This window comes from Cynoglossus semilaevis, chromosome 11, assembly GCF_000523025.1.
Source record: "Cynoglossus semilaevis isolate Cse_v1.0 chromosome 11, Cse_v1.0, whole genome shotgun sequence".
NCBI classification, from domain to species: domain Eukaryota; kingdom Metazoa; phylum Chordata; class Actinopteri; order Pleuronectiformes; family Cynoglossidae; genus Cynoglossus; species Cynoglossus semilaevis.
The window spans coordinates 14,807,566-14,820,821 of NC_024317.1; the positions used below are offsets into that span (position 1 = coordinate 14,807,566).

Sequence of the window (13,256 nt, forward strand, 5' to 3'; positions counted from 1 at the left end):
AGCACAGCTTACCTCAGGGCCAGCAAATTTAAAATCTCTGCAGGAGGGAGGAAGTCAGGGAAAGTTTCTGTCCCTCAAGTTAATGCTGTCAATTATATCATGTTATCAAAGTAACAACTATTCTTGATGAATAATGACTTTAGAAAAAAAATGTAATCACAAGGTAACGCAAATTGTATTTAATGGAACAATTATTTGAGGGCTAAAACAATCGTGCCAAAGATTTTTTTTTTAAATTGGCAAATTTCAGTCCAGTAAAATTTTGTTTCAAAATCGGTGGATTGTGTGGAATGTGCTTTTGGTTATTTTTCAAAAATATCCATTGAGCTGCAAAACATAATTTGTATAATTTATAACACCAAATTTGACTATTTGTTTTGCACATAATTGTAAATTATGATTTGATAGTGATTTGGATTGACAGTCTGGTTATAAGATTTTATGACATCGTAGCCTTATTATTTAAAACCTTAACCAAAACTGCTATAATTTCAGAGGAGTTATATCAAAACTAATAATTTATTTAATATTTTTTTTGAGGAGTTATATCAAAACTAATAATTTAATATTTTTTTAACCAGAACATAATTGTTTTATGTACATTAATCTTTGATTTACCTTTTGAACATTGTCTATATTTTTGTAATTGCCCTTTCAGTGTTACAAGAAGGCAGAGCGATGGAGGCAAAAACAGTTCTTAACACGAAAACAAAGCAGCGTCCTCAAGTTCCTGGTCCAATATGCAAAAATATATATGAAATCTTTTACAGCAACATAGGAAACACAGGACTGTAGTCAGTGAAGTGTGAAAAATGACACTGACAGGGACAAAAATGATGAACGAAAACACAGTTAGCTTTATTTATAATGCGCGTGATGTGTCTGTTTGTTTGCTGTGGTTTGTCTTTTCTTATTTACAGTTAGGGTGGGTGCACACCAAAAGATTTAAATGTTGGTCAGAGTCCATCATGACGTTTTGTTTGTCCACTGTTCCCCTGTTGAACAGCTGCCGTTACTCACATGCCATCGTCACTGTTTTCAGTCACTGTCCTTTAATTTCACTGCACTCTAATTTTACGTACTATCAAAGAATATGGTACATGCTGGTTCACATTGGTATTTCTGCAGGAGACAGATATTATCCCGGGGTTTAGTATTCCCTAATTTGCAGCCAAAAACTTTCCAAATGTTATTCTCAAACTCAGTTTAATATCATATATATTTAAAATCTTCCAGTGTGCATCCAACTTTCAGAGGGAGAAACATTCAAGGCATAGAATAGATTTAAAAAGAAAATACTGTACAATAGCCACATCACAGCCCAACAGGAGAGAGAAAGGGGGAGAGAGAGCGAGAGAGAGAGAGAGACAAAGGAAGGAGAGAAAGAGGGAGAGAGACAAAACAGTGAACGTTAAAAGGAGAAAAGAAAACAGACTGATGAAGAGGGAGGTAGAGGAGGGGGAGAAAGAGAGGGTGAGCGAGGCAGTGAAGGGGGAGAACAAGGGAGGGAAATAGCACTTCTTTAAAACATCTGGGGTTTTTTCTCCCATATTTTTTTTTTAAATTTTTGTCTGTACAAGCGAGTTAAGTCTCCAGTATTACTGGAGTAAGCACATACACACTCACACGCACACACACACACTGAAGTCACTGGTGTGTGTGTGTGTTTGCTGATCTTTTTCTCTGTACACTCTGTGTGTGTTGTCACAGGCTGCGTCCTGTCATATAGCATATTTCAGCACACGCGCCTTCACACACACTGAAAACCACAGGCAGCTTCATCTGTGAATCAGAGAAGAGTTTTTTCCTCCTCCAGTGTGATCAGAAGGAGGTGAGGGCCTCCAAAGCCACTTCGTAGCAGAACTTGTACTGTTCCTGTGGAGGAACAAACAGAAGAACATCTTAGAACGCCCCTGAAGCAAACAGTGGTCTGTAGGTTCTGTCACAACTCTCTGTTTTATACTTCCATGGTTCGTGGACTAGTTCGATATTCTTAGTTAGTATTTTTCAATTAGCTTTTCCTACGGAGCTGATTTCAGTTAGCTATTTTCAGTTGGTTGTTTTCATCAACTTTTTTAGATAGTTATTTTTCACTTCACTGTTAATAGTTGGCTATCCAAGTTATCTGTTTTTAGCTAGTTGTTTTGTGAGGCGTCTGATCCCGACAGCACTGAAAATAAACTCATGCAAACCAGTGTTGGGCCCCTGGTACCATCAGAAGTCTGAGAAGTCTTATACTGAATAGATCTCATTGGCCAAGAAGTACAAGAAAACAAAAGTGGTGACTAGACATGGGGAATGCAGACCCAGATTCCTTCATTCATTCCTTTATCTGTTGTTGAAACTGTATCTGATGAAATACTTTCTCAGGGATTTATTTTCACAAATTAAATCACATTTATTTGACAGTCCAAAAATCCACCCACTGACTAACACGGAAATAATTCAGGGAATAACGAGGATTGTTAGGATCGTTCTCTGTTTGGATCTCTTCCTGAGAAGGAACAATTTCATCACCTCCTCCACTGTCGACATGTTCGGTATCTGACATCAGCATGGAAATGACCCTGAACTCAGCACTGCCCCTTGTGGATGTATTGCTTAACAGTGTGTGGACAGTGCCGTTTGAAACACAAAGCGTTTGTCCTCACCATGGTCTCCACCATGTTTGTCTTGTTGTTCCTCAGCGTTTTCACAGTATGGAAAACATCCACAATGTTCTGCTGCTGGATCATCTCATTGATGCTGCAGATGGCACAGAACGTTCCAGAACGTCCTCCACCGGTACTGCAGAGGAGGAGTGCAGGGCAGGGAGAGTGGGAAGGGAAAAGAAAGAGAGAGAAAGAAATATATTTCAACATTTTGCAACAGAAAACCATCATGTCCAAAAAGAGTTGAATGGTGAAGAGGATTTTTAAAATCCTTTATCAATCAAGAGCAGCTTGTTGGAGAATGTTCTGTCCCCGGGTCATCATAAAAATGATGTTTATCGTGGCATTGAATGTTTCTTTTTAAACATTTCTCTTTTCACCAGAAAAACCATGGTCATTGGTTGACCTTAAAAGTAAAACGTAGGTGACTGAGGAAAAGAGGTGACACATTTGCTTCACAAAAAAGGTAATGTTTGTTCTGAAATAATATTGAAGATAAGAAAGTAAAGGAAACAAATAACAAATTATTTTATCTTTACAGTAAGGATGCAGTATTTCACACAAATCTATTAAATCCCTCAGTAGATTAAGAATCTAATAAATGTCCTAAAAAGTAGGTAATACTTCAAAAACATCGTATAGTTGTAGGTGGTTTTCAAAATAAAGGAATGCGTTCCCTTGAGGGGCACTTAAAGGAACTCTAAGGGTTACGTTTTTCACATTACATTTGAAACTAAAATAGCTTTTGTTGCCTAATGGGTACAGTACCTGGCTGACGAAATACTGTAATACCTCAGTGATAAATGTTGGGAGTTGTTTGTGAAGTAAAGGATCTCAGTAAGAGTCAATGTGACTTAAGATTGTGTATGCTTATCTTAACGAGCTAAAAGTCGATACAACAAAGTATTAATATACTGTATACCAAACAGAGAAAAACTCAGCTACTATATATGTATGAGAAATTCCCTTTGACGAACAGTATTTTCTTTAGTTCGTGCTATCGTTTTTTAAACCGGTGATGTTTTTTTCCAACTTAAGAAAAGTTTACTGTAAGTGCTTCATTTCTAGAATTAATGGCAAACTGTTTTGAAAAACAAAACAAAACAGTTTTTTCAAAGATACTTGTACAACATTTCAACTACAGCCATAACTGGTTTATGATCTGTTGGTTTGTAAAAATAATAAATAGTGTATTTGTAGGTACTGAGTCAACGAATGTGATCAGACATTGTTTACATAAAAAACGTTGTTCTTTTCTTGTTCTGTGCTGCTGGTTAAAATTCTCAGGGAGTCTCTGTAAAGTGCTGGTTGGAAATGAAATGTGTGTTCAGCCCTTTAAACTACAACACTTGAACAAGTGGAGGAGAGACAAACAACAACAACAATCTATTCCACCCATGATTGAACCATCATGTTCCTCCTCATCTTTGTCTGATCTACAACTCTGAAATCAATATCTAGCAGTGATGAGCCTTTGCTCAGAAACCTGAAGTCCTTGGATGTCAAATGTATGGGGTCGGGGCGTGTGAACTGTCTTATAACCACCACAGGGTTAAACATATAAAAGCTCTAATATTTCTTTTCTTTTTTTTTGGGGGGGGGGGTTGCAGTATGAGGATTTGAACAAACCCTCGACACCAACAGCAGGCCTATATAGTGCTGTACATGAGGGTCAATAGCTTCAGTAAAGAGGCAGCTGTCATTTTACAGGCCAAGCTGCTGCAAAGTGACTCAAGCTGTTGCCGTCAGTAGCTGTTAAAGCTACATTTTATGGGATGTTACATAATGGAAAAAGGCAGAAACAGAGAAACGGGTGGATGTTGGTAGAGAATGGTTCTAACACTGAACTTTAGTAGAGGAAACTGCTCGGTATTTTCTACAGTATGTGGGGGTGGGAAGTTAAGTCCTACAGAATTGTGTTAGGCTTTTGACCCATTTTTTTGAACCCTCAAAAAAAAAAAAAAAATTAAATGAGAGAAAACTAAAAGAAATCAACTTACTTCCATTTAGTGTGAAAAAATGGCATTATCAGAGAGAAACAACATCTGGATGAAAAAATACTCAGTATATCAATACTTAGTATTTAGTATTTATCTTGTAGAGTGTGAAACTCACAGGCAGTGAACCACAGTCCTCCCATCTCCTCCATCGTACTGCTCCTGCCACTTCGCCAGTCTCCTGACCAACTGTAGGATGGAGCGCTTGGACAGAGGTGTGTCCCTGTAGGCTGGCCAGCCAATGAACTGAAAGTGCTGCACCAGACGATAACCATCCTGTGGCTGAGAAGACCACAGATAGATTAGGTTACTGAACCACAGCCAACAGTCTAGATATGCTAATGTGTCCAAAGCTAAGTGGCAACACAACGTGAAGTGGTCCACTGGTTTATTTTGTCCCTTTCAGCAAGAGCAGGGTTCTACCTTTGCCTCCTTGTAACCAAAGTGTTCCAGTTCCGTAGTGGCAAAGGGTGAAGTAGGGGAGGGGTACACCACAAAATGGGAGTTGTTCAGAAAATAATTTGACAGGCTTAACGACAGCTTTGCCAAAGCCTGTGTCATGTCTGCAGTACCATCAGAGGTTAGTGGTGGTTAGCTACAGTATGTGAGTCTCACATGCGGTGTATAAGCTGTTCAGATAAGTGCAATGTTAAATTGAAGACACACCGAGCGTTTGCACTAATGGTTGAGACACCTAACTAACAGAATACTGCCTGTGTGTACACAAGCATCACACCACAATTTGTTGGATTGATTTATGCAGATTTATGCAGATTTCGTGGCCTTGTTGTTCTGAATAATTGTGGGGATCAAGGTATTGACTGTTCTCTCACTGCAAAACTTATAAATTAATGAAAACAACTTCATATAATTTATACTTTATGGAATGCGAAAGAACCAGAGCCAAGACCTATTAATATTTACCGAAGCTTCCTCCTGTGTCTGGTTGTTTAGGCAACAACACGAGAAAGTATGTATATGTATGTGTATGTATGTATGTATATATGTATATGTATATGTATATGTGTATATATATACAGTATGTAGGATACATATTCCCTATATATTATATTACCCAGGAGACCTTTCCTACACCTTCTTCATTTAATGGCTTAGTGGCTGGGGGGGGAGAGTCGGCCCGGCAGGAGCTGCTCTCACAGTGTGAGATACACTAAGCTGTTGTGGTGATGATATGAGCCATTTCACGCAAGACTGGTGATATTTTTGAGAGAGAGAGAGAGTGGGGGGTGGGGGGTGGGGGCTCCAGAATAGAGAGAGTTGGGTAGTGGGGAGTTCACTTAGTACTATAGGAGCATGCAGACAATAGAGCAGAGCTAGAGTAGTGCCGTCATGGTTGGGTGATAAAATGAGATGAGAGGAGAACAGTGAGAGGAAGTGGAGGCCTGGAGGTGGCAAGGAAAGGAGGAAGAAATAAAGGATGGGATGGTAAGTGGGGAAGTTGAAAGGAGAGGTGAGTGGAAGAAAAAAGAAGAAGTAAAAAAGGAAGAGGATGAGGAGATGAAAATAATTCTCAAATTGCTCTCCTATTGCTCCCCCTCCAACTGAGCCACTATAATGTCTGACAATTTACAATACCATAAAGTTCATTGGTGACATACTGGGGTTTCAACATCATCCTGCCGCTGCAGGAGAAAAGTAAAGGTCACATTAAATGGAAAACACCTCTTTGGTGTGTTTTATGTTATGTCTCAGTGTGAATTACTGCACTGTGATGCTGTGGTTCTGGTATTTATATATCAACTTTACAGTAATCCCGGGAATAGGTTTTGGATTATATTATATGATGGAATCCTTCTTTAGATTACTTTAAAATGTAAGACCTTTAACCAAAAAAACAATAAATTGAAACATAGAAATGTCAGTTTTTAGTCAAGTTGTTGTCAAAGCTCTAATGGTTTTCTGTGAACATGAACCAGTTTTCTTGACAATAAAAAATAAAATATGGTCTTTAGAAAAATGGTTCCAAGATGTGCTTAGTGTTTCAGTCCTTTTTGCAAACTGATTTTTATGGGATGGGAGTTTTAAATGATTCAGTGAAATTAAAATGTTTCCCTGCAGTGTGTGTAAATAACAACATATGTGTTTACTGTGTGTCAGAGCAATGATGAGTGGGCAGATGGTGGAACTAGATTATTGGACATGCAATACAGGTCATTCTGCCCATGGTTAAAAATTGAAATCTGATTAATTTCACAAATTAATTCACATGATTTATACATTCATGTTGACAGCCCTTATAATTACATACATGACCAAACAGTGAGGACTGAAGTCTGTCCATACCCTGGCCATGTTGCAGATCCTGAAGATCCGGTTTATGATGTCTTCATCAATGTCTGCAGATATGAACTCCACTTGGATTGGACCGTAGCAACACGAGCTCTTCTCTGGCCAGTACTGCATACACAACTGCAGAGAACAAGAAAATGGAGATCGTGTGGTACTATTTATTTTTGCAGTGATGAGTTAAATATAGGATCACTTTACTTTCCATTGTCATCTAGAACAACTGAATTTTCAGTCTGGAGGAATAATTTTCTCCAATGCTCATAATCATGTCCAGCTGTCTTTGTAAGCGTACCTGCGCTGCGTCCATCTCGTTGAGCATCACAATTGAAGAGCAGTTATAATCGAACACCAGCCTCCAGAAGTCACCCATAGTGTTTGGCAAAGGATGTTGGGTAACGATAAAGGCTGCTGGTTGTTTGTGGCTCTGAGATGAGTTGAGATAAACCAACGAATAAATGATCAGCCATGTAATGATAACAATAAACACATTTCTTCTTCTTTCTTACATCCATCAGTGCGGCGTTGATATAGTTGGAGCTCTCTCCATCCACAGATATAAGGAAGGGCAGACATCTGTCTGCTGAGAGAACATCCATACTGCGGTTCTTGTCGTGGTTCCTCGGTAGCAAACCCACACTGCAGTCCTCCGGACGGACACGAGGGGTCACTATGTTTAACGTCTGGTGGAAAAAAAAAAAACGCAAATTAGTACGACTTTGGCTGTTTTGCATGAATTAGCAGTCTCCAAAAAAGCATCATCAGCAAAGAGTTTTATCTGTGAAAATGTCATGTTAGCGCCTGCCTTTTACTACAACAGTTGGAGTAAAATTAAACTAAATTAATGCAGCATTTATATTGAACTGAGTTGAACTAAACTAGTGATTATTACGCACATTCTCACTACAGGTCATTTAACGTTAGCATTGAATTTGACTAAAATTACTTCTTCCTGGCTACTTGTATCAGCTCAAAACATAGTGTAGTAAGAATAAATGAGAACATGTTCTGATTTTTTCCCACCTGGAACTCATCTTTGATTTGACTGGAGTTGGTCTGTGGGTCCAGTCTGCTGATGTTGTAGTAAATGGCCCTGAACTCACACACTGGTATGGCTGTGTTTCCACATAGACATGCCTCCAAGATGGCATCGTGGACAAACACGTACTGCTCCTGCAACATTAGCACAGGCCTCTGATCAGACAAAAGAACAAAACACAAACAAAACGTCCTTATCTCATCTAACTAAACACAGGTTAGAGGCTCGAACCCGCCACACAGGTCATCCCAGTGGCCGCCTGATGCTTCCCGGTGTGTGTGCAAGTGCTGACACCTCTGGGATAGAGGACACGGCTGTGTGGAGCTTCAACTCCCGCCTGCCTTTTTTAAGTCTCTGACAAACTCAAACACTCCGAGGAGAGAAGTGTTTACGTTTGCAGGCTGCGTCTGTGCTCTCTCTGCAGCCTCAAAGTGAATTAAAAGGGAGCAGTGCTTTGCCCACAAGTGTTTCTCTGCTCTGGATCAAGTGCGCTCTTGGTGCTTCCACCAGCTCACAGCTAAAAGCTTCCAAATCTCCTGTGCGTGTGCAAAGGGTGGCTGAGCAAATGTTGTGTTTTCCTAGGTTTATTGTCTTTCAGTGCGGCTGTAGTGCCCCGGCGGTGACTCACAGGCTGTATGTTTACGATCATGTGACCTGTTCAGCTGGTCCAAGGCTACTGAAAACACTGCCATTCACTTAGGCTAATGAGAAACTTAAGAGCTTTACCATGAATTCTGAAGGATTTTTTTTCTTCTTTTTTTGTGTTTTGCCTCTGACTATGTTTGAAGCTGCGGAGAGGAAGGTTATTAAGGCGACACCAACTGTAGCTGTGGTGCAGTTTGTGAAGAATGCGCTCACTCTTTCTCCGGTGCATTCTAAAATATTTATTGCTTTGTTTTGTGTAAAGCATGATCTTTATAGCTCCTAGCAGATTGTACTCACACCAATTGTGCTCATATATATTCAAATAGGAAATTTGCATGCCTTTAGCTTGGTTTTTTTAAGGCACATAAAATCCACACTTACACAGTCATCTGCATTCCAAAGTATATCTTTTTTCTAATGTCATGAAAATATGCAAATGCTTTCACTGCCCAATTTCTAAAAACCTGGAGCTTGAAGCCTATTCCACATAGACTTCAGCCTGTGAGATTGAAGATTCTGGCTGAAAATGAGGTGACTTGGAGAGAAGATCATTGAAGCCCACAGAATGTTTCAGGCAGGAATCACATTTGTTGTGTTGAAATGAGTAGACGTTTTTCTTCCTCATTAAATGGTTCCAGAATCATTGGCTAAGATATTGTTGTTAACTGCAGTTGTATTAACATCATCTGACACTGTATAATGTCCAGACCTGCCAATATATTGTGTGCTAGCTCTAGTTAGCTGGTTTTAACTCAAAAAACAAAAACATAAATACAGAATTTACACTTCAACAATGCAGCCAAACACAGTTATCGTGCGTCAGAGAAGAAACCAACAAAATAAACTGTAACTGATGCTGATGTTGAGTTTGATGACAACAAGACAGGAGAAGATGCCTCATCATCTGCTCCATGAATTCGTTTTTGACAGTTGCGACTCATACATTGACTTTGATTAAAGTCTGAAAGTGACAGTATATGCTAACGATATGCTAATGAACTCGCTGTGAATCAGGGTATAAATTCAGGAGTGGGAGGAGCCCGGCGACTGTCTGCTCAGTGCATGTACGGCTCAGGGTCGAAGCCAATTAATGTGCCAACGGATGAGCTAGAATTGAGTAAACAATAATGACCCTATTATCGTCCAGGGTTTATTGAAGCTGGTGTTAAACAGGAAATCATCTTAAATGTTTTTGTAAATTACAAAGCGAGAAAGCTGCATTGAATCAAGTAGACATTTTGGATTTGACACTTTAGCCTAATAAATATAAACACTAATTAGCTGAAGTTGGCTTTTTTTGTTTTGCTGCTTTTTAATTTTTAGTTTTTGGATTTGCATTCATGGCAAAGTAATGCAGTCAAAGGTCTTCTACCGTTCAGCGTTAATATAATTCCAGTTATAAATATATTTGTCCGGCTGGATGCTATGAGGCTGAGGACAGTTATATTGTTATTTATGCTCCAGTGCCTCCTACACAGACCACAGTTAGTCAAACAGATGTTTGTTTGTTTTTTTTGGGTTTTTTTTCTCAGTTGCGTGAACAGACGACAAACCTGATTTTTAACAAATGTTACTCTGTTGTACTCTCCATCATCTTCACCTCACCTGTGGGTGAGTTTCTCTTGCTCTAACACTGACCTCCGTCTGCACCATGTTGACTCGCTGTGACCGTAGCTCTCGGATGCAGTTGAAAATGTCCACCACTCCTTCATTCTCTGCCATGTCCAGCATGATGTCCACTGCAATGAAGCAGCCTGTCCTCCCTGCACCGGCACTGCAGGTACACCAGGGAATTCCGGTTGATTTCAAACTAAATACAATATATTACTTTTTTTTTTTGTCAGACTTTTTGTCAGACAAATTTGAAAAAAAAAAAAAACTTTGGTGCATCACATCGGTAAATTATATTTTACCGATGGGATTAAGTCAAAGCAATAAATCATGCTTTTGGGTTGACTTACACACACACACACACACACACATTTAATTCCCCATGTCAGATGTTAAGGCGACAGATCCTGAACAGTAATTCCTGGAAAGAAGGATCGGATGGAAGGAATGGTGAGCAGATGAAACCAGTGACTATCAGGCCAAGTCAGGGTGAGGGTAGAGGGGAGAGCGGAGAGAATGGTGAGAGGAGGTTAGTGATTAGAAGTCACAGAGGTTGCTGCCACAAGGGAGCGATTAAGGTAGGAAAGGAGGCTCCGTTATAGGGAGAGAGAAGGAATCTTAGAAGAGCAGGGATGGGGACAGAAAAGTGTGAGCGACCTATCTGTTACTGTGTAATCCCCCAGGAGGGAGTGAGAGAAAGAAGGACGGGGAGTGAACAGGAGAAGACAGATGAGAGAAAAGAAAGAGACAAGAACTGGAAAAGAAGGAGAGATGGAGAGGGAATAGGGAAGGAAAGGAGGCAGCACCTCGGCAGATTACCTGTCAACCTCTGTGATTAATGCTGAGAACAGAGCAGCTGTGTGTTTGTGCATTAGCATGTGTGTGTAGGTGTGTGTCGAGTGCCACGCGACACAGGGCAGCAGCAGGAGAGTGCCCCCGGAAATTGGAAGTGACTGCTATAAGTCCCAGTCTGTCTGTCTGTCATCCCCCCACTGTGTCCCCCAACTCATGCCACTGCTTTGCTCATTTACCCAAGCTGTGTGTGCGGGCGAGGGTAAATGTCTGCATGTGTGAATGTGAGTGTGGAAGATTGTTTATCTCTGTGTGGACAACATTGCAGGTGTAGGTTTAATAAAGGGTTGACCGTTGTTGTCCAGTTCTGCTGCTTCACTCCTGCACTTTAATTCACCTGATCGTTAAATGTTATCATTAAAATCAACATTGAATACTGAGCTACAAATGTTAGCATTTAGTTTGTCTATGTTTGTGCAGTATTTCTGGCTTCTGTGTTACTTAGGGCCATCTTTGCTCGAGGAGCTAACTCAAGTTCCTCATACTGTGCTGTTGTATTTGTTTCGTCAAGACCTTCTTTATTAAAACCAAAACAAAACTAGAGAGGACATTTTTCCTATTCTTCTGAAAAGAATAAGTGATAAAAGTTAGCATAAAAAATGAATTTACATGAAACCAACTCTTCAGCCTTTTGTAATATTTGCCAGTATTGCTAACACTCCCTGAAGCTGTACTTCTAATATTATTGTGTTCAGCTGCTGAATCACAGCTTCAGGAAATGTTCGACTCTAACCTTTGTGACCTCTGACCCTGTGTGCGTGTTCTCACCTGCAGTGAGCCACTATGGGCCCAGCGTCTGGTGGGTTGAGGAACTTGACCTGTCGGATGAAGCCCAGCAGTCCGGTGGCGTAACAGGGAACACCGTGGTCAGGCCAGCTGGTAAAGTGAAATTGGCGCAGTTCACGGATTTCATGATGACCCTTCTAGAAAAGACACAGAGGTACACACTTTACCAGAAAATAAACACAAAACGGGTCCTGTTGGACGTACAACCAAATTAAAAAATAATAATAATAATAATAGTAATAATGAGATGACGGGTTGTTGAACTGTGATCTACAGCAGAGATTTGTGATAATGATGTCATGTTGGCAGCAGAAGGACAATCGATCAGTCTGCTGGATGTTAAGATGGAACAAGAGCCACTTGTGGTGATGAGAGGCTCATTTGTTTGGTATGCTGATGATAAAAAGAAGAAGCTGGTGATGGCGGCTGTTTTGGTTTTATGGTTGTAAAAAGAAAAAACGTAGTTTCAGTTGCTTTTTTTATAAAAGCATTTTATAAGATCTATAAATAATTAAATATCTTAACGGTATTTGAGATGAAACTAGGGATGTACCAGTATAGGTTTTTGTAACAGGACTGATACTTAATTCAAATACTTGTACTCCATGTAATCCATTGGTCAGTGTTGTGGGTTCTACTGCAGTTCTACTACAGTTCTACTGCAGTTTGAGTTGACGCTCCTCATCTGTCCACTGTGTGGAGTTTTGTTCAGACATTGTGTTAATTTGTTACTGAAACATGGAAACACAGTTCTACAGAGTCGAAGTGAAACGTTGTTAACCGGAAAGCAGGAGACAGTTACCATGGAAATGATGGACTGGTTTCAAAGCTCTGCTCACTTTCCGTTCTGTTTTAACTCACTAACAGAAATTTACCACAAGAAGAATCTTGTAGAAGTAATATCGCCACCTCCCATATGTAGTATTTGTACCAGTACTTGTTATTGGCAGCTACACAAATGAAAATACTCGAACTTGGTATGTAAAAAAAAAAAAAAAAAAAAAAAAAATTAGGATAACCCTGATTGAAAACTGACATTTTCAGTAAAGACCAGTATATAAAAAGTAAGTACTGGTTCTGCTGGTTGATAATGACATCTGGTGCATAAATCCACATTCAAACATTGATTGGTTAAAGTAGCTTTACTCAAGTCTCAGGAGGACACTGTGGTCTGGAACATCATTAGATCCATTAAAAAGGCACCATTGTGGCTTCTCCACGTGACCGCATCCTGACATTTTAATAATGGTTTTACAGTCACAAAGGAGCGGCTCCATCATGTCCTTTAGACAAAGAGAATATCATTTAAGAAACTAAACATGACATTTTCATGCTCTGTTGGTGGCATTTTAGTCCACCCACCAATCA

The 13,256-nt window shown here is 39.8% G+C and overlaps 1 protein-coding gene across 5 annotated transcripts in view; it reads right to left on the bottom strand.

Moving 5' to 3' along the window:
* Window positions 1-834: 834 nt before the first annotated feature.
* Window positions 835-13,256, bottom strand: part of ptprt (protein tyrosine phosphatase receptor type T) — a 168,835-nt gene continuing 156,413 nt past the window's right edge. For all 5 annotated transcript variants that reach the window (XM_017036662.2, XM_017036661.2, XM_025059885.1 and 2 more), the window contains 9 exons: window positions 11,871-12,025; window positions 10,278-10,413; window positions 7,979-8,128; window positions 7,465-7,638; window positions 7,251-7,382; window positions 6,953-7,078; window positions 4,767-4,930; window positions 2,652-2,787; window positions 835-1,875 (listed from right to left, as the gene is read on the bottom strand). In XM_017036662.2, coding sequence (XP_016892151.1) covers window positions 1,822-1,875; window positions 2,652-2,787; window positions 4,767-4,930; window positions 6,953-7,078; window positions 7,251-7,382; window positions 7,465-7,638; window positions 7,979-8,128; window positions 10,278-10,413; window positions 11,871-12,025 — 1,227 coding nt within the window. In that variant the 3' untranslated portion in view covers window positions 835-1,821. The remainder of the gene's footprint in view (window positions 1,876-2,651; window positions 2,788-4,766; window positions 4,931-6,952; window positions 7,079-7,250; window positions 7,383-7,464; window positions 7,639-7,978; window positions 8,129-10,277; window positions 10,414-11,870; window positions 12,026-13,256) is intronic.